The sequence below is a fragment of the Protopterus annectens genome, chromosome 5.part0, assembly GCF_019279795.1.
Source record: "Protopterus annectens isolate FY-2018-M chromosome 5.part0, PAN1.0, whole genome shotgun sequence".
Lineage (NCBI taxonomy): Eukaryota > Metazoa > Chordata > Ceratodontiformes > Protopteridae > Protopterus > Protopterus annectens.
The window spans coordinates 527,650,285-527,676,723 of record NC_056735.1 but is presented as its reverse complement, the minus strand read 5'-3'; the positions used below and the strand labels follow the sequence as shown (position 1 = coordinate 527,676,723).

Genomic DNA, 26,439 nt, shown 5'->3' with positions numbered 1-26,439 from the left:
TCTCAGGACCCATGTGTCATATCAGATGGTCATGAATGAATGGATCTAACATTATAAGTGCTCACCTTTTTGTTTGCACTACACCATGAATTCTCTTCTGCCATTCCTTTGAGTATGTGAAACAGATTCAACTGCCATTTACCAATTTCTGTCCTGGGCTCCCTGCTAATGAGAATATTGCCGTGAAATGTAGATGTAGCATATAGCAGCCGTGGTTTCAAGGTTGAGTTTATAGCAGCACCATTTCCTCCCCATACAGGTACAGTTCGAATTGTATGCAAGCAAAGCTGTATTGCTTGTAAATGTGCTGCTTGTGAGTTATCAGTACTTCATTATATTCTGCCATTACTGAGAAAGCAACCCAGAGGTGACACTAACTAATGGCACTGGACAACGAAACAAAATTGGTAAAATTTTCTACCACACTTTCTAGGGAGAGTGCTTCTTTAATACTGTTAAAATGCTGCTTTATATATCACTTTGTGACAGATGGTGTCAAAGTACCCAAACTGACTGCATTACCCAACAGAGAAAAAAAGTTTGTCTTTGAACTAACCAGGCAGTGAGTCAGCTTACAAATTACCTGTAGCTCGGTGTCTGTTTTGCATCTTATGTTAAATGGTGCTTTGTCCATAACTGATTCAGTGCCATATGACTAATGTTTCCCATGGTTGTCTCCAGCTTCCCCATGACCCTGAATAGATAAATGGACTAAGGAGATGAATGAAAAAATGTTTTTTTGAATAATCACTTAAAGCGAAATGTAATGCTCTGTTTTACTTATTTGCCTAGCGTTTTCAACTCCTACTAGTTCTAAAAACAAGTGGTATGAAAACATGAAGGGAAAGGAAATAAATTACAAAGTTGCTGTATGATTTGTGTTCTCTGGACAACCCATGTACTGCTGTACTGCCAAGTAGTCAATTGTTTTTATTATAAACCTAATTTTGAGTACATACTTAAGAGCTCTCAACATGAGTATTGAGATGTATTAATTTAGTTAAGCCTGCCTAAGTAATGCTACAGGTAAACCGTAATGGACAGAAAGAACCTCTACATGAAGGAAATTTCATCATTTACTGTTTGTATATATATGTATATATATATATATATATATATGTATGTATATGTGTGTGAATGAGAGGGAGGATAGACGGATAGTGAGGATGCAAGGAGTAGAGGTGCCGAAGGTGGATGAGTTTAAATACTTGGGATCAATACTTCAGAGTAATGGTGAGTGTGGAAGAGAGGTGGAGAAGAGGGTACAGGCAGGATGGACTGGGTGGAGAAGAGTGTCTGGAGTGATTTGTGACAGACAAGTACCAGTAAGAGTGAAAGGGGAAGGGTCTACAAGAGGGTAGTGAGACCAGCTATGTTATATGGGTTGGAGACAGTGGCATTGACAAAAAGTCGGGAATTAGAGCTGGATGTGGCAGAGTTAAAGATGTTAAGATTTGCACTGGGTGTGATGAGGTTGGACAGGATTAGGAATAAGTACATTAGAGGGCCAGCCCAGGTTGGAAGGTTTGCAGAGAAAGCCAGAGGGGCAAGATTACATTGGTTTGGACATGTGAGGAGGGATGCTGCATATATTGGGGAAAAAGATGCTAAGGATGAAGCTACCAGGTAACAGGAACAGAGGAAGGCCTAAGAATAAGGTTTATGGATGTGGTGAGAGAGGACATGCAGGTGGTTGGTGTGACAGAACAAGATGCAGAGGACAGGAAGAAATGGAAACAGGTGATCTGCTGTGGCGACCCCTAACTGGAACAGCCAAAAGATGATACATATATTTGTGTGCGTCTGTAGCACCCCAAACTGAAAAGCATTTCACTGAAAACTAGTTATAAAACTACTGGTCTTCCCAGCTAACTGTGCCAGAACTGTGGACAGCATCCCAGTTGCCTTGCTGTTCAAGAAGTATAAACGTAACTCTTGGCACAGCTTTACTGAAGTTCATGGCACAGGCAAGGCTCCTATTACCCTTGGATTAGGCCCTAAAAGACCAAAGTCTACAGAGTTACCCTGTTCAAAGCCTTCATTATAGGAGCTTGAACTCCTTTGGGGGAAAAAAGGTGCATGCCACAGACCTGAATGACATTTCCTTCACTCTTTCTCTGTGACTGACATTACACGTCGGTCTTGTAGACTTACTCAGACTGACAAGCATTATTATTAGAGATCGAAGCTTGGTCAATTTTAGCTCCTGTTGAGCTTGTAAATCAGTAATGAATGTCAAGGCAACATTCTAACAAACTGAATCCTGATATGGGTCATTGCAAGTAATACTAAATGGAAGTCTTTTGTTTTTTCTGTGTACGAATGTGTCAGACTTTGGGTTTGCCTTAAAAATATGGTAGCATGGATATTGCAGAGTTACAGCTGTATCCAAAACTATCCAGTAGTGAGGAGGCATAGCTAGGAAAAAATGATGACCGCAAAGAAGGCGGCACAGGTGAATTGGCAGATACGGTACTCTATAGATAATTACAGTGGGGGAATAAAGGAATAGGACATTAAATGTGTGACAGAGCACATCAGCACAAAAACTTAAGATGTACAAGCCTTTTGCCATGTTATTGCTGGTTGGCATAAGAATAAACTGCTTTACATTTTTTTGAGCAAAATGCAGTAAAATCATACCTTCTGCTCTTGTAAGACTTTAAATGCCAGGCAGATTGATTGCAGTTGGGAGAGAAAATTAAGTGATGCTTGGTTAGATGCATTTGAGATATACTGACTATACATGACATTAATTACATTTATAAATCTTATTTGCAAGAAGTACTTCACAAATGCAAAGTGAGGATGCAAAGTGAGGATGCGATACCATTGGTAAAGATTCTGTTTTTGTGCTGACCCCAATAAAGTGCCGGGTAGAATATTTGATGTACCACTTCACAGAACTGGTGCTAGGGATTGTCTACTTCAGTGCCTTCATGAATGAATCAAACAATGCAGGACAGCAGTAAAGATGTTGTCATCCAGTTAAAATCATGGTCAGCAGCTGAACAAAACAAATACAGTAGCAAAACTGTATGAATAGTATGTTGAGTAGAGGGCATAGTCATTTTGAAATGTCTGTGCTCTAGTAATTGTCAGGATATCTGTAATGGTGTTTATTGTATAACTAGCTTAAGAAATTTGGAAACTGCTTTCTGTAAAGAAATCCCACTTCCGTACTCTGGTTCTGGTCCTTTTTAGGTAGTCACACTACTTTGCAGGCAAAGCATAAAGAAGGGGATTGTCACTGCAGGTTTAACTGCCAAGTTTAGTATCTCCTCCCTCTAAGATGCATTTGCTCTCAGACCACTTATTACTCAAAGATTTCTGATGTTGAACTACATTATTAACCAGTAAATACTATGACAAAATAAGTGTGCTGCATTTACTTCACTAAGTATGCCTGATGTTTGTTTCATTGCAAAATCTGTGTTTGTGTGCCATAGTAACTCTGATTAAGGTTTTGGCCTTATGGCTGTAGACCTCTAGAATCCATGTTTAAACCAAGTTACCATTTTTCTATACATGTTATAAAGATTTTGCATGTATTTCCACATGCTTGCATGTTTTTAATTGGAAGTGTTAGTTTCTTATATCCACCAAAGAGCTTGAGAGTCTTAGTGGCTACTATAAATGGTCAGTGAAACTTCTGTGGGTACTGTTAGTTCGCGATGGACCAGTTCAATTACCAGATTAAACAAAAATGCTGTTTTCTTCTGACCAGTTTACAAACCAGCATCTGTCGTGCATTGTTTACACTTATCACCACAGAACGAGATTTTGCCATCAGTTTGAGTGCTGCATTCCTTGGCAAACATAAATATTCTGTCTGCTTTACCAATTCTTCATCGGGGAATAACTTGAAATTGTGGAGCTAAAAGGTACTAAATTGCAAGATAATCAATATAGAAAAGGAATTTTCTTGTATAAGAGAGCTTTAAATAGTTTGTCAAAACTGATTTCCCCCATTTGTTCTTAGTATGCTATGAATGCAGTGTTCGTTTGTCCAAGCTGGCCAAAAGTGTTTGCACTTGCTGTACAAACACTCTCTTGTTCACATGCAGAATATCAGTGCTACTTAAAGCCCACTCCTAAAATGAAAGTCTGAACTTGTTAAAATTCATAACATTTGAAATACTACTTAGCAGCCTGCATTTCATTCAGCTGTGCATTGTGTAACTTAAATCTTTCACAGTACGTACTTTGTAAAACATGCCTGCATTTAGAGATGATTCTCCATTTGCAGAACAGTAAATTTACCATCAAGCTGCTCCCTCTCAACAAAAAAGCACAAAACTTTTAAAGTTTAGGCCAAAAATAATGCCTTCATTTAGTTGTACTTTTTACTTTTAAGGCCCCACTTTGGAATGCTTACTGTTCTCTAGCTCAGCCATTGGCAATGAAAAAAGTGAATTAGATATGCTAATTACATTAAGTGTATGCAGTACAGAGTAGATGGTTGATTACATTGCAGCTGTACTTAATGTAGAGCAATAAAGATGTTGGCCTGTACGAAGGACATATAACAAATTATATATCTTAATGCAGCAGGGTTAATCACAAATAGCACAGAAAATTATTACAGTTGTACCCTGATTTTATAACTGAGGCTAATACTTTTACATGGTACTTTTTAGGTATATTAAACACATGGTAGGTATACCACTGTATGGAGATCATCCAGCATAAAGAATTATTGTCCTTATTTTGCAACTGTAGTTGAGGAACGAATAGTCCTCCCAGATTTGTATCAAGGGGATTTGATGCCTCAGAGGCACGATAATTTGATTCCCATCCCTTCTCTGTAAGCAATTGATAAATGACATAATTTAAAATTTTGCTCCCAGTATTCTGTATGTCCACCTCAGTTACCTTATTGTCCTACCCTAGTATGAGACTGAGTTGTCCTCTGGCATTAAGATACAAGACCCCTTCTATATCCATTAGAACACAACTGGTGTTACTAAATGGATAAATTATTGTCTTTTCAAACTATTTGGATTATTTTTAAATGATGTAGTTGATAAATGTTGCTATAGTTCATTTTCACTTGGCTTTTGCAGTAGATGCTAAATAATTTTTGAAAATTCAATTGCCAAGTACAAGTTTTGGGGTTTATTTGTACTTGTTTAGGTTTGTTCTTTATTATAAACAGTGTTAATACCAGATAGCTGCAGATTTTAGTAGCATTAGACGTGGATTAAAAGCCATTCTATCTCACTTGAAGACATTTTGTTTCCCCTCTGCAGGTTATAACTGCATTCAGTTGATGGCTGTAATGGAACATGCTTATTATGCAAGCTTTGGTTATCAAGTCACAAGTTTCTTTGCTGCTTCAAGGTAAGTCTGAAAAAAGCTAACATAATTGTACTGTATGCATGTATGTGTGTCAACCATTCTTCATGCACCTTTATTAAGCATCCCAAGTATGAATGTTAGCCCAAGATGTCACTGAATGCGTAATTGTGGAAATATCCCATCTTGACTACAATTGTGTAGTGGTGTGGGTGTTAGCCCAGCAGTGGGAATCTTGGCCCAAAATTCTATGGAGGTGTAGAGTTGGTAGTTTCCAAGATGTATAGGCCAGCTAACACTAGGACTAGAAATCTGAATCCACTGCAACAGATAAGACTACGACAGAGGGATACATTTGTCATATAGTGTCAACCCTGTCTCTAAAACAAACATTCTCTACAGGTGAAGCAGTGATAAACAGTCTGCCTTTAAGAAGGAACTGGACAACTGGATGGGTGTTTATAATTTCACCCATGGTATGTCTGACATGGTTCTCCTTGAAATGAAAGGCAAGACCTAATGACAGGTACTGGGAAGGTGGAAATGGCCTCAAGGCTCAATTGCTGTGCATCTTCTGTGATCCTGAATGTGTCATGAAAGAATGGTGGGAATAGTAGACGTGACATAATGAGTACAGCAGGTAGGTATAGTAGTTAACAATATTAAGGATACATTGTTGGAAGTGGTAGCCCAGTATACCAGTGACATAATATGATTGGAGTTCTAGCTTAGTTTGCCTTAGTGCTGTGTTGACAATGGTGGAGAGCTAATAGGGCAAAACTAAATGCTCCCTATCCGTATGTTGGAGTCACAAAAATGAATATATTGCATCATGTATTTGTTGATGTCTGCAAATGATAGTGTTGGTATCATGGCTGAAGAACAGGTGATCATTCACATATTCCACTATAAAGATCGGGACAATCTCTGTAGTGGAACTGCTAGGTCAAGCACTGAGGTCACTAGTTTGTGTTTATTGATACTGCTACATACTACATTGCTCTGGTATTGGCTTGTATCATTTTTGAATACAGAGCATTAATTTGCTTGGTAGCTAGTGCAGAGGGTTAAGGCTACGAGATGTTAATAAGTTGCTTTCTGTTGTCCAGGGTTTGGTCTCCTCAGCCTCCATATGCATACTGTGCGACTTGAAAGCCACTTAACTAAATAATACTTCCTGGTCACTCCTGTTAATAAAAAAAAATGCTCCTGCCCAAATGGCTTACCCAATAATCGGATAACTTTAACCTGTTTATATATATATATTTTAAACTTCAACAAACCAGTGGTATAATATAAGCCTTGCATATAAAATTAAGATAATCCTTTGAAATAGATATTTGAAGGGTGATGATATAGTCAAGTAATTCTGGGCATGGTAGTCAAACTGGTACCCAAAGCTACATGGATCAATTATTCTGAAGTTCTAGTCAGGCAGGTTTGAGAATTAAGTGGGACTTTTCTTTGACAAACTTTATAAAGCAGCCCATGCAAAGATGACTGCATGCAACTCAAGTCAGGGGACAAAAGAAACAGTTCTGAAAGTTTCAGTGACAAATACTTTGTACAATGCTTGAATGCATGCCTTAAGATTAAAATGCTGAACATTCTAGGTTAATGTACATATGGCTGTTGTGGAAATAAAAGAAGAGGGGGAAGTGAAATAAAACTGAGAGCCTATATACACCAGAGATATTTAGATGTGATTGGAAAAGATCCAGCAGCTAAAGAAGCCATTAACTTTTTCATACGTTTTGAGAGAATGAGGGTTTATTTTGCCTTTTAAGGACTTGCAGCTGGTTAACGAAAGGTCCTGAGGCATCTTCCATTTTCATACCATTAAGGACCAAACAGCAAAGGCAAGCTAGCCTGTCCACATTACTTCTGCTGATTTGGTTCTGGTTACTTTGTCTTTAGAAGGGAGAAATCTTGGTTCAGAGCCTGTGGTCAACTTTTATTTAAAAAAGAAAAAAAGTAGAAGCTGTTTATGTCCCAGCGACTGTAGTGCAAACATATATATGTATATATATATATATAGCCCCAAAACTTGTGCATTCAGTTCTGGGGTAGAAACTGTATAAGAGGCAGATTACATGTACCCATAAGCAGAGTGATTTGGTTTTCAGTAGCCAGTATGAGTAAACGGAAACCAGTTATTGGGAATTTACTATTTTCCACATGGAATACAGCAAGTATATATGCTATGGTAATAAGGTCAGCACAACTTTTTATGATTTGGTTGAACATATACAGCATTGTTGTGTGTAGTGTAGAATACAGAAGTTTAAGAATCAGTTTCAGGCTGGGCTTGATCCAGATCAATGATATATTGTATAACAATCTTTTTACCAACTTCTTGAGTTGAGGTGCAGCATTGCAGTTCAAAGTTGTATGTACTTACAACAGTTGTACTTTGAAATAAAAAAGTGCATTTTTAATGACGCTAAGATCACCTGATGTATGGCATTTGCAACTTCAAGCAGATCAGCTGAAGTGTAAATACACTTTTTCAAACATTTTGAGACCCAAGATCCACCTTAAGCTTGTGTTGATTCCACAGTGAGGGTGGTCCAATCCTCTAAATAGACACCTTCTCTTTTTTCCAGCAAATATGGCTGTTTTACTACAATGTAGTACATGGACTACTTAAGGTGATTTCTGAGTCATCCTTTATACCACAAAGCAAGTGAGTGATGCTCTCTTCAGGATGTTTCTTATCCTAGTCCAAGTGGGCTGGGTACATCAGGATACGTAAATGCTCACTGGAGGGGAAAGTGTGTACTAACCAGTAAGCTGTAAAATAGAAAATCCCCTTCTATGGAGCAGTATAAATACTGTTGCTCATGCCTTGTACTCGTACGAGACAAAGTTATCAGCCGTTCTCTCTTTCTAAGCAAAATATGAGACGAATGTAGGAAAATGTCTAGCTGCATAACATTGGAATAAAATATCATTTTAAGGCACTGATTGTGCTACAACAGAGATGAACAAATATGACTAGCTATGTACTTGGGAGTAGGTACTTAAGTTAGGTTTGTAATTCGGCTGTACCATTTTCTCAGGTGATGTCATTATGCAAATTCCCAGGCAGCTGAGGGATTCATGCACCAAGAAGTTGATAAGGAGGATTTTAAGATTAATTGCACTTTTAGCAAGAAAAAAAATTTTGAAGGTGTTTACTTGGAATCCTGAAAAGGAATAAAATGTAGGTTGTCACTGGTAGATACAAATGTCATGGAGGAGGCGATATTGCTAACAGGCAAACATTAATATTTTCATCTTTTCACTTAACTATAACTATTGACCCAGGTTCTTTAGGTGTTTTTAACTTTAAAGCCAGTAAGTCAGTAGTGAGTAGGAAAAGACTGCGATGTCAGAGGATAGTGGACATTGCTGGCATGCTTCTGTTTGGAAAGTAAAGGGACCTTAACGTGTGTCATAAGGTGATTGAATGGTGTTTATCAATGGCAGAAGAAAGTTGTAGGCTTTTTAAAACCTACCATAGATAAACTCAATATATCAAGTCAAGCTATTTCTGCAAAGATTGCTGCTGTGGGTTAGAGGTAGACCAGCCAGAGCTGACTCAAGCTCGACTCCAGCCTGAGTATAAGCTTGGCTCTGACTCTTGATCCAGCAGGTTAGAGCCAAGCCACAATCACAAGGTTTTAGTTATTTTTTGAGTAACTACTGACTGATTCAGACCAGACCTGCAGGCTGAGTGCTTTCAGTTGGATCTGGTCTGTCTGTCTAAGCATTGTGGCTTGCTGGAATACCAGAGAAGGTTGTGCCACATGCCACAGTGTTGAAAAGAGAAGATTTTTACACATCTTTCATGAGAGGGGATTATTGCAAGGTATTGCAGTTGGGTAATTCTTTTATAAAAACATTTTTAGGATGAGGGGTGCATTATTTCCTTTACTCCAGAGTGCTTGTATGCTTCTGCAGAGGGAGACGAGCCTGCTTAGGTGAGATAGATCAGATGAGCTAAGGACAGCACACACAGAATTCTGTTTCTTTTTAATGAGGCAAGACCAGTCTTTCACTTGTCTCAGACTGGAGCGCAATGCTGTGAATCTCAGAGAATTGCTTAGTGTATGTTTGGGGGTGAGTATGTGTGTTAAAGAGCAGCAAGTTGAAATTAGTTTTAAGCATGAATGATATGCACAGAACTAGCTTTACTTTCTGATGAAGGGTTGGTGTAGAGGCATCTTGTACATAAAAGCACTGGGTCATCATATAATCAATGAAGTTAAATAAGTAATCTGATATCCTTTTTCATTCTTAGTCGCAAATGGCCTCTGATCAGACCCTCTGCGGCTCGGCCACTCTTTCACAGACTGACTCTTCCAGTCTCAAGCTCCTTCCACTTCCCACAATTCCCCACAATGTGCACTGTCTCCCCAGATCTCATTTGCTGCCAGCGTTCACATCCAGTTCTCAAGTTCTTCAGATAAGTCAGTAATTCTATAATTTAATAACTTTCCTCTTATTTCTTGTACTTTGACGCATCTCCTCCCCACCTATTAGTATTTGGCAGGTACTAAGTCTTTTCCCTTTCTTCCCTTTTTTCTTGGGTGACTGACTCGTCCACCTTTTTTCTCTTAAAAAGTAAAACAAAACAATTCTTGTAATTTTTGTTTTTATACATAACCGGTTCTGTTAAATATTGTAGCCTTGTTAGTGTAATTGCAATCGGTAGGACTGTAGTGTTTGTGTCTCTCTCTTTCCTTTTACCATGGGAAACGCTACCAGCTTCAAGAGGTGCTCAGAGTGTGGGCATAAGAAACCACACTCTGCACACAGCCGCTGTGTCTATTGTCTTGGGCCAGCACATTCTAACTCTCCTTGTTCTGTCAGAACTTTACTCCAAGGCGATAGCCAGATGCCATAATAAGCTGATACTTAAAGGGCTTCTTCCAGCTTCTCCCAGCTTCTCCTTCAACCTTTTTCTCTCCAGGGTCTCATTCCCCTTCCAAGACTGGTGCTTTCTCTGCAGTGCTTAAGTGACTCCATAAACCTCCCAGGGCTTCTTCTGAGTCTCTTGCAAAAATGTTTTTTTGAGTCTGATCCGAAGTCTTTGGATCCTAGGGCCACGTCAGCTCCAGCAGATCCTAAGCCTTTCCCTGATCTGTCCAGATCAGACAGTAGCGCTTCCTCATCTACAAATCCATACATGATAGCTAAGATTAGCTCTGTTCCGTCAGATCGTAGGCATTCTTCAGATTTGAATGGGTCAGTTAAGAGAGTTCTCTCCATGCCCTTCTGTTCTGGCTCAGATCCTAAGGACTCTGATCTGAGAGCAAAGAACTGGACACCTGAAGCAGCTGTAAGGGCGGTGTCCCTACTCTTATCTCTTCAGACTTTGTAAATGCCAACAAAGCCATCCAGATCATCCTCTGTGGCTTCTTCCAGGAGCCTCACAGAATTCAATGTTGATAGAATGGTCAGGAGTATTAAAACCCAGATCCAGATGGGAGTCTTGTCTGCTCCATCCCCTCATGGATCTGTGAGTGCCCAGGCCCAAGTAAGATCTCCTCCGATTCAAGCACAGGTTTCAGAGCTCTAGGATCTTAGCCAACCAAGAGTTTGTATTGGCTTCGCAGTCCTTTTGTTCGACACCCAACAGTTACCCTGACCATCCTCTGTGCCAACATCTTCAGACCAGAGTGGGTCTCAGACCTAAGAGGTCTGTGTCAGGTCTGGAAAGGGGATTAGCTCCGACACTGTTGGGTCCTTTTCTCACAGTTGGAGTTTCAGTGCTTGACAGCTCTGATTCAGTTCTTTCTGGAGGTTGTGGCTCAGATTCCTCAGGTAGCCCTAAGAGAGTTGGGCAGGCATTGTCCAGAGCTGTCAACCTTTAAGGTTGTAGAAAGGGTCTGGGTGGTCTCTTCCCACAGAGACCCAACCTCTTTGGCTTCGAATACACCCCTTCCATTTCTCATCAAATCTGGGGACTGAGCCTACCATTTCTATCCAGGTTCAACCTGTCTCCAAGAGCCCTCCAAGTCTCCCACGTGGTGTGGGCCCTATCTTCTTCAGACACCTCACCTGATTATTCCACAGAGGAGGTCCCTCGTAAGAAGGCATGTAAAAGGAGGCACATAGACTCTCCTTTGGAGTCTGTCACTGAGGACACTGACTTCAGTGATGGAGAGGGATCCCTGAGATCACCACCAGAGGGAGAGTCTTTCAGAGAGATTTTCGAAATATTGAGGCAGAGAGGTGGTTGGACTGCCTCAAATCCCTCTTTTGATGAGTCTGGTTTTGGAGGCTTTTGGAATGGTCCCATCTACATCTTGGGTAATCCCCCCCCTCAGCAGATGTTTATTCCTTTAGCTACTCACTGGGCTTGGAACGAGCCAGACACTAGAGACCCCATTCCAAAACATCCCGACAAAATTTTGTCATCTCATCACTAATATTTATGTTGGACAAAGGGCATTCCAGTAGATGCCATGGTTTTGGCAGCAGCTACCAAAAAGGAGCTCATGGAACAGAGCTCCGCTGTCCATCTGCCTAACAGGGAGTCCAGAGCATTGGCCATGTTTGGTAAGTGAGTTTATGCCTCAGCTACTCTCTTGCTGAGAGCAGTTACTACACTTACTTGGCACACTTCATTCGCCTTTAGAGACACTTGGTCAAGGAACTCTGATTCTTTGATGGAGACCATGTTGACAGAAGACTTCAAGAAAATCTCTCCTAAATTGGCCATGGTCTTCCCTTTCTAATTTAATGAGGCTTGTATCACATTCACTGGAGGGTTCCTCTCGAGCAGCTAGTACAGGCATTGCTGTTTGCAGTCATGCTTGGATGAGGTTTTGTGACTTTGTAGAGCCTTTCAAGGCATTTGTCAATGCTCCCTTCAGTTCCTCATTGTTTGGCCCAACTGTTAAGACACTCTAACCTACAGCAAGAAGACCTTATCTGCCATGAGAATCAAGTTTTCACTCCTCAACTGACATTTTCCTGGAACTATAAAGGAGTTGGGAAGAATTGGTTCTGAAAATCCCAATGGTGTCTTCCTGATTGATGTGGGGAGACCTCCTCCAGGGGCTGAGGGCGGCGGTCTCAATGGGATACACTGCCACAAAAGGCAGTCTGTGTCTGAAAGTCAGAGCTTCAAAGAACCTTTCTCTAAGAAGCCCTACCAGCGCTCCTGAAATGTTGCCTGACTGCTGTGCACTGGAGGCAGTTGGGGGGGGGGGGTGTCTATTCTTCCTGCACTCTAGCACCTGGAACCAAATAAACTGCTTGGGTGCTAAAAACAATAACCAATGGCTATTACATTCCCTTTTTTCTCCTACCTCATGGAAGGCTAAAGAAACTCCCCAACATCCCATCCAATCAGAGGGAGTCTGCAATATTAGAAGTTCAAAAGTTACTGCAAAAGTAATTCAAAAGGTCCCAACTGAACAGAAAGAATCCTGAACTTTCTCCCGTTTCTTTCTTGTGCGAAAGATGTCTAGGGACCAGAGACCCATTTTGGATCTGAGCAACCTGAACTTGTATGCAAAGAAGACAAAGCTCCTGATTTTTACAGTACAGTCTATACCTCTCTTCTGAGAAATGAAGACTGGATGTCCTTTACAGACTTACAGGATGTGTACTATCACATAAAATTAGACAGGTACTCCAGGAGTCAACTATGCTTCAAACTAGGAGACAGTTACTACCAATTTAGAACCCTGCCCTTTGGACTCCTAATAGACCCCAAGGTGTTTACCAAATGCATAGCAATGGTTGCAGCTCACCTAAGACTACAAGGATTCTGGGTGTTTCCATATCTAGATGACTGGCATCTAACTGCCCCAAACAGGTGTCAACTCATCCAGGCCAGGGATTACCTTTTTCAGATCTCCAACACTCTAGGCATCACCATAAACAGAGATCTCAACCAGAGCCTTTTCAGATTTTAGAATTCATTGAAGCCCTTCTGAACAAGTCAATGCAGATAGCTTCCTTACTTCTCCACTTGATAGAGATATTGAAGGGTCAAGTCTTAGCTTTAATACTCTATCTGTCACCTCCTGCAAAACTCATGATTTTGAGCTCTCTGTTCCATGGCAGCTGCGATACCACTTCTTCCGTTAGCATGTTTTTACATGGGTGTCCTCCAGTGGACATTAATTGTTCAGTGGTCCATTCTTCACCATTCTCTCTTTCTCTCTCTCTGTTCCCATCAAATTAACCACAAGTTGCAAAAATCATCTGAGATGGTGGATTATTTCAAACAAACTCTCTGTAGGCAGACTATTCATCCTCCTTTCCCCAGCAGCCACAGTGACCACAGACACTTCCCAGCTGGGGTAGGGAGGAGCATTTTATGGGGAAGATGCTCCAAGGCATGTGGACCTACTTAGAGACCAGAGTGCACATTAATGCCCTGGAGCTGAGGGTGGTCCTTCTTGCATTGCAAGCTGTCCTGGTCTTCCTCAAGGGACTATTGCAGTACACTCTGACAGTACTTCAGTAGTCTGGTATATCAACAAGCAAGGAGGAACCTGTTCTTGCCACCTAGGAAGAGACCATCGGAATGGGCAGTATCTTTTGTCACTTTGTAGTTGCAACACACATACCGGAGAAATTGAACATACTGGCAGACTAGCTCAGCAGATCCTTTCTGACTCTTTCATGAGTGGTCCGTCAGTCAATCAGTGGCAAATCTGATTTTCAGCCATTGGGGCAAGCCTTGCTGTGACCCATTTGCCTCACCTCAGAACAAGTGCAGCATGTACTTTGCTCTGATCCCCCCTCTGGGGGATCTCCCCAAGGGATGTTCTGGTCCATGATTGCCCCCCCCCCCCAGTCTCCTCTGTGCTTATCCTCTACCTTTAATCCAATATTTCTATAGAAAGCCAAATGACTGAAGAGCAACAGTGATCCTCATTGCCCCTTATTGGCCTCGTCCTATTTGGTTTCCCTTCCTTTGGTCTCATCTGAAATATCCTGCATGGATATTGGAACCCTGACAGGATCTCCTGTCCCATCCATCACTTGGTCTACACCCGCATCTTTCCACCCTCAGACTGACTGCTTGGTTTCTCCAATTCTAATGATTGTCAAAGGGTCTGGGCTGTCCTCCCCAGTAAAAGATGTACTGTTAGCATCCCAGAAAGTTTCCACCAAGAAAGTATACAGAAGCAAATGGAAGAGATTCTCCATTTGGACGGCTAAAGAGCACATTGACCCATATTCAGCTCCCATTTTAATTCTTTCTTTCTGTACTTCTCTGTATAAAGACCGTTCTAGTTGTGCTACAGTCAAGCTTCAGTTAGCAGCCGTATCTAATTTTCATACTGGACTGTCTTCTGGTTCTGTAGCTTTTTCTAGACTTTGTAAAGCTTTCATGAAAGGAATTTTTCTTCTCAGATCCATAGTTAAAGACCATACTCCTCTATGGGATCTCGCAGTGATTCTCCAAGGACTTGCTCAGAAACCCTTTGAACCTGCTAATCATTGTGCATGAAGTTCTTTGTTGGAAAAACTATCTTTTTGATAGCCATTACCTCAGCCAGAAGGATTTCTGCAATGCAAGCCCTTTCGTCTAAACCTCAGTATGTTTTTCATAAGGTCAGGGTTGCTCTCCATGCAAACCTCTGTTATGCTTAAAGTAACTCCTGAATCTGATGTTAACCAGACTATCCAGTTACCGGTCTTCTTTCTGAATCACTCCAATAAAGGAGAATACTCATTACATTTGCTTAGATGTACATAGACAACTACATTTTTATCTTCATAGAACCAAACAGTTCAGGAAATCAGATTTTCTTCTCACACGGTCATCTAGGACAAGCTTTTGATGAAGGTAATCCTTGCTAAATGGGTTACACATCATTTATCTTTTATTTATGACAAAAATGGTCTCAAGTTGCCTACTCCTTCTAAAGTCTATTCAACAAGATCTGTAGTCTCTCTTGCCACCTTCTCATCCAGAACTTCTATTGATGTTTGTGCAGCAGCCACTTGGCCAAAGCCTCACACATTTGTCACGCATTACAAATTGGACATGGCCTCTAGAATTAGAGCAACTTTTGGCTGATCAGTGCTCTGGCATAGCCTTCGTGAGTCAGAATGAAAAAGGACATCAGATTTTGAAGTTGTGTACTTACGTACTTGGCATATGTGTTGTCCATTTTTCATTCTGACTTGCTTCCCTCAAAACCACCCCCCTACCTATTTTATGGAAGACCTCCAGAGCCTTTTAAGGGACCTTTGTCCCTGGTTGAAGCCCCTGCTGTCACCTTCTTATTCCCTTCATTCGTTCTTACCACATTAAGCAGTAAACTCTATCCGAGGAGATGGTGTACAGGGTCGGGCAGTGGGAGGTGCTCAAGACTAGAAGCGTCAGTTTGTGAAAGAGTGACTGAGCCAGATCCGAGATTAGATCAGAGCCCATTTGTCAGTCGGAATGAAAAGTGGACAAATCAGATGCCAAGTTATAGTAAGTACCCAACTTAAGAATGATCACTTTTTGGGCAGTATGTGTTCACCAATCTCAAACTGAAATAGCAAAAATGTTACTGTAGTTGGTGCATTTTTCATTCTTTTCTCAGTGCAGTATTTGTACAGGAAGAGGTGATTATTTTGGGGGGACACAGTACATGAGAGCAAAGGGCAGCTATGGCTTAGTTTGATGGAGGGCAGTACCTATCATAAAACAAAGTTTGCCATTATTACATTTTATTGCAATTTCACAATCAGAGGTGGTGGTCTTTCTTGGAATGGGCACAGTCCATTGGGGACAGTATGTGTATTTTGGACCCAAATAGGTTAAGAATACTGATTTTTATTACTGTGGGCTGACTTAAGGGAACTAGAATATTTTCTTAAATAAAAATAAAATCCAGAATTTCACAAGACTTTTATTCCATTTAGGTAGTATATTTAGTATTTACCATGATGCTGTTTAGCAATTTTTTTTACGAAGTGTGGTGAAACTACTGTGCACCAAGTCGTCATTAGACCAGAAGGGTACATTTCTTTTTTTTTTTTTAGCCAGGGCAACATTCCTGTTAATGCATACAGAGTGGAGTACTATATGCAGTGCTTATTGTATTCCTCACCCCATTTTTCATTGTCAGCAGGCCTTTAGCTTGGGCACAGGAAAGGGGGTGGCTGGGTGCAAGCTGTTAGGAAGTGTGATCACCATACTGTCAGCATTAATTCGAGTAAATGCTGGTAATGTCGGTTATCTGTTTGGCTCTGTTTATTTATTTTATCTCCTCTGACTTCCAGACATGGTTATTTTAACTGAGTTACTGTTGCGATTGTCTGCTTTGGCTTTGACCTTTAATTTGGTTCTTTGTCAAAAATCCCAGGCTTGCCCACCTTTACTGTGGGTTGTGCAAAGCTGTAACCTTTGTAACTAAAGATCCCTTTTGATTAAATATGGAATGGCTGAATGGTTCACTAGTGCATCCAAAAGGGGCTGCATATGAAATGCCAAGAACTTTGTATTTAATATAGCTGTGGCATTTATCAAGCAGTAATCTGAGAAGAGTCCTTTCTCAGCTTTAGCTTGTACAGTGAAGTTTTCATTGAATCCCACAAATGTTTTGCCTGCTACTTGAAACAAGAGATTGGCTAGTTCTGGTATTACCTGGGAAGCAAGGAACGTATACATTTCATCATTCTTGCTGCCTGGTACAGTGGCTTTTAACATTTTTAGACTTTTTCTTAAGAGGCATTTTAACTTCAGATTTAGTAAGGGGAGAAACTGTCCTCTCAACTAGATGTAGTGTACATGAGTAGGTTATTGCAAGAAGTTGATTCTGAAGCTCCTAGAGGAATCATTTGAAGTAAAGATATATTGGTGTATAATTACCGGGAAAAGCTGAAAGACGCAACAACAAAAACAATTAACTAGAAATGGCATTGATTTCCAGTGGTTTGTTGAGCATTTTTGTCACTGTCCATTTTTTTGTTAGTTCTCTTTGCTTTGTTTGAGCTGATGTGTTAAAAACGTCCAAGTCTGCTTCCTGTAGCCCATGATTGAAAAACCTCCCATTCTAAATAGGAAATCTGATTCTGTAGCATGGCAAGTTTGGCTGTGGTTTTCATATGCTGAAAGCTTTTATTTTTTTTAAGTTAGCAAAGGACAAGACCAAACCAACAATTAAAGGGACAGACTGTAGCAAAAAATACTGCAAATCCAAATAAGTACTTAGGATCTGAAGAAGCAAATTTGTGAAAGTGCTTATCCTGTGCCATAATAAACCAGAGTTTGTTTTACTACAAGTTTGATTTTTATGCCCAGAGCTTTGACTGACATACTGAGTTTATTTGGATTTTTTAAGTTAGGTTTTGCACATTTTTACATTTTTAGAGAGTTTTGTTTGCAGGTCTTGTAACTTAAGCCTATGGTGTGGAAGTTAATAGGGTGTTAACTTCTTGTTACACAGATCACCTCTAAATGTAACCAGTCATCAAACGTGATCACCCATCCACAGAACATAGTGGATATGCTTGAACAGTAATTCTGTAGAGTCTTTATGGTAAACATAGATGAATGTCAAGTCCTACAACAATAAGAGTAAAAATATCTTGCGCAGCTATGGCTAACATTTCAAAAACTCAGATTCCATGGGACCGGGTAACATACCTGGTGGTTTCCTTGCAGAATCAAGAACATGTAATTGAACCTGTGTCGACCAAGTTATGGAAAATGTTGGCATGTGGAATTATCCCTGATCAATGGTAATGGGCTGCAGTAAAGTTGACTCTAAAAGGGGTTCCTATTACCTGATAGAACGTTTAGGTTAGAGAATACCTAAACGTCTATCTGGTAATCGCAAAAGAAAAAATGTGAATGGCCAATTTAACACAGGGAAAGAATTCCCTTGGCCATTGTGCGGATTTTGCCCCTTTCCCCACTGTAGAGCGATCTCTGAGTTGGAGTATTTAGTTAGGGGATGTGTGGGGGGCACAACCCCCACATCGGGGAGTGTCATTTTGGTTTAAATTTTTTTTTTTGCGGCCGAGGGAATTCATTCCCTATATTAAATCGGCCGTTCTCTGTTAATTTTTTGATTTACCAGTTTGACGTTTAGGTATTTGCTAACCTAATCGATCAGGTAATCTAGGCACTCTAAAAGATGGAGTTCACATCAGATCAAAAACTTTACATCTAGCACCTTGTCCAGTACTTTAGAGAGTCATAATGGAGTTTATCCAAAATGGTACAGAAAACTACTTTTTTTTTTGGTTTTGGAGCAGCAGAGTTTGAGGGTGAGCTTGCATTTTGAATTGTTGCTCTATTGCTTATTTTGACCTTGTAAGGTATTGAACAGTGTTTTACTTAACTGACTCAGAAATTGCAAGACTTAAATGCTAGTCCATGCATAATTCACTGGATATAACAATGACACATATTAACAGCACAAATCAGAGTTTGGGATTACCACTGGTGTCTCTCAGAGCTCTCCACTAAGACCACTAAATTTTGTATTAAACTTCTTGGGTATAAAATGGGAAATGATGTGAATGGCAATACTCATTGCAAACTGGGCAGCCAAAGTACTTAAGATGTCAAAGATCTCCAAGGTGATGTAAAAATCTACACCTGTTGTAATAACCTCACTTTTAGTTTAATTAAATACAACATCTTTATACTTGAGAGAAAAGACCTATGTTGTGATTACAAACTAAAGTTAAATAAAAAAGCAACATCATTAATTATCTTGTGTATAGCAGTAGGCAGCAGTTAAAAAAATGACCAGCTTTTTTTTTTTTTATAGTCAGAAAAGCATATTATGTAGTCCATCTTATTATAAAAGGGCTGGTCTAATCAATCTACGGAGATGATTGCACCATTTGTATGACTCCTTGATCTGTGTTGATGAATGTTTTGCATTTTTTGGGTTTTGAAGAAAACCTCATTTAGTTACATTTCTTTAAAAAAATTGTAAGGTTGAAAAACTTGAACTGTTGAGAAGGGCATCAGGATCTATTGCACTCTTTTTCTTATAGATTACTTAGACGAGACATCTGCTTTGTATGTAAGGCAATACTTGATCCAGTTGTGTTTTAAGTGTGTCTGCCAGATACGCATAGCTAGTGAAGTCAACACCGGCTAAATCTAATACTTGCAACATATATCCAAGAGTAGAAAAGTGTCATGTAGATCTTCCAAGATTATGGAATAAGCCTTCTGTTAGTCACTTTTTCTTAATATTTATGCCTGTGGGAAATGGAAAATGTTAGCAAGGGAGTGTTATGGTAGTCGAGCTTTCATTATAGTTTAAGCTCGAGATGAACCCTTTGAACACTCAATTCAGTTAAGCTTAAAGCTGTTCCACCATATTAAAGTATTCATGCTGCCTAATTGGCCAACTTGAAAGAAAACATTTCATGTCATTTGTAATATAATCTTGGCGTTCTGGGTGTTTAAAGATCAAGGATCAGGTTGCCAAGGCTGCTTTGGAGTATTGGTGGATAGAGAACACAGCTGCACAAAGAGAGCTTCATGATATGAGAGAGACTGTTCATCTAAAAGGTGGTGCCTTGCTGTAACTGCAAATTTAGTAATCCTCCATTGATCCTCTGAGTCATTCCTGTGGTTTTAGTGGACACAGCCCAAGAGTTTTGTTAAACCATCTCCTTGAGATGCATGACCAGAGCTGTGCAGTATAGCTGCATGAAGCAGGTAAGGCAACCAAGATGTTCTCATTTCTATAGAAAAAAAACTTCACCTTTCTGCAGTTAATGCAAACATAAATATTCTGTTTGAATTAATTTGCTCACATCAAATGTCATGCAAACGTAACATAATAATATGCTTGCTCAGAAAATAGTTGAGTATATGCTATTACAGTTATTTCTGATTTTGAGTATGCACTTGTCTATAATGTAATGGGTTCAGTAAGTGTTGTGCCACAGAATGCTCATAGGTTTCTCATAGTTTTACTGCAGTGTTTTGGGTCCCTAGGCTATAAAGAATACCAACTCATTAAAATCAGTTGCAAACATACCACCTCTCATCCAGTGATCAAATTTGCTTTTAAAACAGTATTAGGTGACAACCTAATATCAGTTAATATATAGTTCTAAATTCTAGAGTCGTTTAAGTTGTATAATTCCATCTTAATTGTGGTTTACAATAAAAAGTATTAAATTGATATTACATAGGTGTTTTGTTGGTGGAGAGATTACACATATGTAGCAATTCATCCTTAAAAAGTTTATATGCACTTATGGCTTTTCCTCTTGTAAGCCTATAAGAGTGTAAATTGTGCATCTACTAGAATAAGAAGTGATGAAATTAGGTAATTTGTTTTATAAATTTTCATTGAACAGACTCCAGTACCACTACTTGGTGCCAACTGTATTGTTAAAAGGTACTATTGTATTCTAAAACAATTTGGATGCACGTTTAAAATGAACCGGTATTCATCTCATATCTATGATCTCTACATATGACCCATTAGTAACAATGACATTTTTTATAATTGCATGAGATAAGAAAAAAATAGACAATATGTATATATCCAGATCTTGCCGCAGTCACTTTCAGATGTGTATTAATTATAAATAAATTTGGTTTTACTCCAGGATTGCCAAAATGCATTATTTTCTCTTAATTAGGGATGGATTTCAATCCTATATTTGCCCAAGAAGAAAATTTTAACAAAAATTAAGATATAGATGCTGAGGACCCATCCTTATTAATTTTAAATCCAGACTTCCAATGATCATCCTATTTAGCTTGCCAACACTGTTTTTAGGACTAAGTACTAAATTAAAAAGAAACGGTCCAAACACAGAGTCCTGTGGTAGTCCAGACAATACAGGGAGAAATCTGGAGTGACGCTTTTTGACTGCTACACATTGAAAATGACCGGGCAACCAAAGAATAATCCAGTTGTTTAAAAATGGATTATGATTATTCTTTAATGCATCAATTATTGAGCTATATGCAATCGTATCAAAACCCATGTTGATACAAGTAAATCTGTTATGATACAGAACAAATCACTTTGGATATCCACATTTCGCCCCCACCCCCGGACAAGAAAACCACCGTGAAAAACTTTTCAAAAGCAAACTTCACATTACTTAAGACCGAGGTGGAAAGTTTCAAAGCCCCCAAACTGCAAAATTCTTTACTAATGCATTCTACGGGCTCCTACAAGAATGCATGGATTATGCCATCCCAAGCAAAACAAACTCCTCCAAGAAAAGGAAACCAGGCAGGTGGACTCCTGCCATAAACAAGCTATACAATAGAAGGAGGAAACTAGTGCAGAAAAGAGTAAAATCCCAAGTAGGGAAGACATCCCTGATCAGTATCAGCACGAAACTATGATCCCTCATAAAATCATCCAAGGCGAGCTTTGAAAGAAAATTGCCAAGGACTCCAAAGATAACCACAAGGCATTCTTTAGCTATGTCAAGAATCTAAGTGGCAATGCCCAGATCTTCTCGGAGTTAGTGCAGATAAGGAAGATAGTTGGACACTCTTCATAAGGAATGTAATCATCAAACTAGTCCACAGGACATCAAAGGCAGATGAAAGGAATACTGCCAGCAGCTTCTGAATGAAGAAAAACCCACAGAAGCTATACTACCCCAGACAAGCTATGGTGAGAGAAGAGGAGAGGAGAGACCCAGCATAGAAGTAAGAACAGCACAAAGAAAATGGAGTCAGTGGAAAACAGCATGTTGAGATGAGGATACAGCAGATATGTTAAAGATGTTGGATGAGATATGAGAGAAATGGACCCTGAGGCCATTCACAACAGTATGGAGAGAGAGGCATATCTTGAGATGACTGGAGAATAAGCATATTCATGCTAGTGTTCAGAAAGAAAGGGGGGGGTCACAACTGTGGGTGGTATAGAGGTATCAAACTCTGATCACAGTGCATGAAAATTTTGGAGAGGGTGATAAATGAATATGCAGAGTAGTAGAAAGTAAGACTGGAAATGAGCAGTTAAGGAATCAGATCAGGAGACAGCAAACCAACCAGATATTTGCGGTGAGACAGATACTTGAGAAAAGCTAGAAAATGAGGAGAGTCCAACTGGCCATTCCTTGACTTACAGAAGGCGTGCAGAAAGCTAATTTGGGCAGTCCTGTAGTGGTTCAAAACCCCAGAAACATTAGTAGTAGTACAAGCTAGGTACAAGGATCCAATAATTCAAGTGCAATCAGTGTTTGGCCTTGCAGAGGTGTTCCCAGTGGGAGCGGGTATGCATCAGTGTTCAGCTCTGAGCCCACTGCTGTTCATACTAGCAATGGGCAAACAGGCCAGAGGGGACAGATCAACTAAGTTTACTGTGTTCAGACAATGTGGCATTACAGGCAGACTGAGCAAGAACATCAGCAAAGGGTAGGAGAATGGAATGCAAAACTGAAGGCACATGGGATGAAAGAGTGCATATATGACAGTTGTAATGGCAGCAAATGGGAAATCAGCAGAAGATGACAGTTGTGATTGAGAAAATAGTGGAACAGGTTAGTAGCTTCAAGTATCTGGGAAGGGTGATTAAGAAGGGAAGTCTGAGGAGGTCAAAGCTAGAAACAAGGGCTGCAGCCAACTCGTACAGTGAGTTAGGGATAGTGTATGACAGAAGAATGCCAGATAAGCTTAAAGGTAAGTGGTGTGACCCGTACTGCTCTATGGTATAGAAATATGGGCAGTAAAGGCAGAGCAGTTGAAGCTAGAGTTCATGGAGATGAAGTGCCTGAGATGAGTGGTAGGATGCACACTGTGGGACAGAAATGAGGATATAAAAGCAGAAGCCAAAGTAGCTCCAATTGCAGAAACGGTCAGAGAACAGATTACGATGGTTTGGGCATGTACAGGAAAGCAGAAGACAATCTGATTTCGGACAGACACGAAGGCAAGAGGGAACGAGTGCATCCAGCAAAGAGGTGGCTGGATTGTGTGAGAAGACCTGTGATAGTCAAAACATTACTATAGAAGAAGCTATGAGAATGGCATTGAATTAGGGAGAGATGGTGATAAGTGACACGTCACTCTGACCCAATGTAGAAAATGGAAGAATGAAGATCATGATGAAAAGTTTCAAAGTCATAGTATGAAAAGCTATTGAGATTTTCTTAATGCTTACTTGATGGAAAGCACAACTGTATTGATATTTGACCTCTGTATAGTGCCTTGAGATAATGAATATTTAGATACTATTTATCTGTATTGTAATCTTCATATTTCTGAAATTATCACTTCAAGTGACACAACTGCTTAACAGTGCTTCAGTGCTTATGAAAGCTCATAGCTGGATGAAGAAAATGTGACAGTAGGTGTAGCTTGAATTGTTACTGAAAAAAAGCAAAGTGGAAAGCGCATCAATGAACACCAGTAACCGGAGAAATACTGTGCTAAAGTAAGTTCAAACACTGAAATAAAGTGAAAATCTTTTAATGAAATCACAGTTAAGAACTTTTGTCCTTAGAGTAGTCAGGACTTCATCAGAAATAAGCTTGCAATACACCATTAAATAACATTCAAAAAGTCACGTGCCAACAAAAAATAAAGGAACTGAAAACTATAATAAACCATGTAAAAATGATTTTGCAACTGTCCGCTTCAGTATGCTGTTTGTCTGTATGGAATAACAATATGGAAACTTTATAAGAAAATAAGCATATGTAAACTGGAAAGAGCACAGCAGAAATGTACCAAGGGCATCCATGGATGTGAACATGCAAGTTATGAAAGACTAAAATATCCAAACTTGTACAGCCTCTCGTAGACAGAGAGGATCTTATTCAGGTATATAGAGCATTGAGACAACTAACTCTGGGAATGTCTGGGGCTCTCAAAGTAGTGGAGAATCAATCTATGTAGAAGATTCTATAGCAATAAGAAGTGTGCTAATTGGTTCGAGTGCAGCTGACGCATGGAACAGACTACGAATTACATTATAATAAACGCTCCTTTTATAGATATTTTTAAGAACAGCGTGGACTTGTTTTGGTATATTGGCAGGCTAGAAGGGCATTATTGCCCATGCTTGAAATGTTTGTATGTATTAAGTGCAGAGAGGGGAAGATTAGTTTCTAAGTTTAGCTGATTAGTTCCCTGTGCATTCTATCCTGGTTTTCCAGACTGCCTCTGATATTAATGGGAATGTTATTTAATGCAAAAAACTTAAATCTTCAAGACTTAATGACAGTATATTGATTTCCAATGTACTGATGCTGGAAGCTGCAAAGTTATTACTTTTTATCTTGTACAAAGTCAAGATAAAATGCAAAATATTTACATATTTTTACATTGTTTCTTTTAATTTTCTGTTCCTTTATTTTTTGACACAAACTTTAGTGTTGTCACATGATTTTTGTCAGAGAAATTTTTGAATGTTTAATGGTGGATTGCAAGTTTCTTCTCAGGTCTGATGAAGACATGACTATGAAAGCACTTAGCTGTGATTTCATTAGAGGATTTTACTATAGTTGAGTGTTTGGACTTATTTTAACATGGTATTTCTCTGGCTTAATGGTTACTAGCCTTTACTTATTTACACTTTGTTGACCAGATTAGTCCCACTAGACTGGTGGCCTCTTCAGGGGAAATATGAGGTGATATTAAACAGACTAGAAGAAATTTGGACAGGGCACCATGGAACTTCCCCCTAGTATTTTCAGTGAGTGTCATGGGATCTTTTATATCAACCTATTACCAACACAGACAGATGGGTCGTGTGTTTAACATTTCATCTGAAGGATGGCTCACCCAGGAGTGCAGCACCCTCTCTTATGCTCCAGTGTCAGTACTGGAAAATGAATGCAACTACCTGGCATGGGAATAGAACCCACCGCTTTCTAATCTTCCCACTCTAAAGGTGTGTGTGCTACTAGAGGAGATCCATCTTAAGCTGTTTATATAACATTACAGAAATTAAGATTTACTGTGTTTAGTCTTATAAAATGCAGTTTAAGATGTCTGATCAAGTGAATGCGCCATCTGTAAGCTTTAATTTAAGAATAGTTTGCCATTTACAATTTTTAGTAGCATTTGTCATTCCAGAGGTAAAATTTCTTTGAACTTTAAAGCTATAACTTCATTTTTTTAAAGCTTATTCCACATCCATTACAGACTCGGAACTTCTCCATATGAAGGAAATGGGATAAAAGTTTAAAAGACTCACTTGGATTTTGTGAAGCACTTGGGGTTGGAGAGACTACTGGGGCCCTTTATTTGACAGTGGAGCTTGGTCTCTCAGGTTTGCTGTTGCTCTAAGGCTGCATACAGTATTTTAACTCAAAAGTGTCTGTCTAGCCATTCTATGTAATTTCTCCTTTTTTTGGCTTTTCAGATTCAGTCTTAATCAAAATTTCATGAAGTAGATTGCTGGTAATCCTTCAGTCCAGGTTGAGCATCCTGTAGTTGGGTAACTTGCATTAATGTGGCTGTCAGTTTTGGCAGCCTATTTTTCTATACCAAAAAACAAGTCCGAGCTCAAGGCCAGTGCAAAATTCCAATTAATGTAATCCAGCAAAGCTTTCGGTTTATTCAGCCTTTGTCAGTGCAGATGTGCATTAGTAACTGACCACACCAATTTACAGTGGCTCTACATGGAAAAAAGACTAACACTGCCACAAAGGGCTATGACCAACCTTTTGTCAAGGTTATCCTCGTGGCTGCAGTCACTGAAATGCAGATTTGCTGCCTTGAGCCCACAATCCATCTGGTGGGGCTGGAATCAGTGGTTCTGCACTGAGGATTGAGGGGTCATGTAACATGCTTCTGCTCAGCCAGAAAAACATACTGCTGTAGTACAACTAGGATGGCCTTTAACAGGGAGTGTTTGGGGAAACAAAGCAAGAAATAAAAAGCAATCCGATGCTGTTGGCAGTTTATCAAGGCCATTACCTGCTAAATGCAAACTCAGGAACCTCATATGGCCTTCCTGAAAACACTGGAGGGGATAAATGTATCTCCGAACACCATCATACTAGGTGACTTCAACTACCCTAATATAGACTGGGAACACTACTCAAGCCCAAACACTCTAGCCCAAAAGTTCCTGGAATTCATAAACTCAAATGCCATGGAACAACTAGTCACCATCCCCACAAGAGGAGAAAACATACTTGATCTCATCATCACGAACATGGGAGCATAATGTTCAAGTATACCCCTCACTGGTGAGATCTGATCACAAACTAATCTCG

At 39.7% G+C, this 26,439-nt stretch overlaps 1 protein-coding gene across 1 annotated transcript in view; it reads left to right on the top strand.

Annotated features, from left to right (window-relative positions):
• The window catches only part of GBE1 (1,4-alpha-glucan branching enzyme 1), a 1,706,938-nt gene that overhangs the window by 461,132 nt on the left and 1,219,367 nt on the right, over positions 1-26,439 (top strand). Inside the window, exon 3 of the mRNA XM_044071842.1 lies at positions 5,253-5,343. Within this exon, the coding sequence (XP_043927777.1) occupies positions 5,253-5,343 (91 nt within the window). The remainder of the gene's footprint in view (positions 1-5,252; positions 5,344-26,439) is intronic.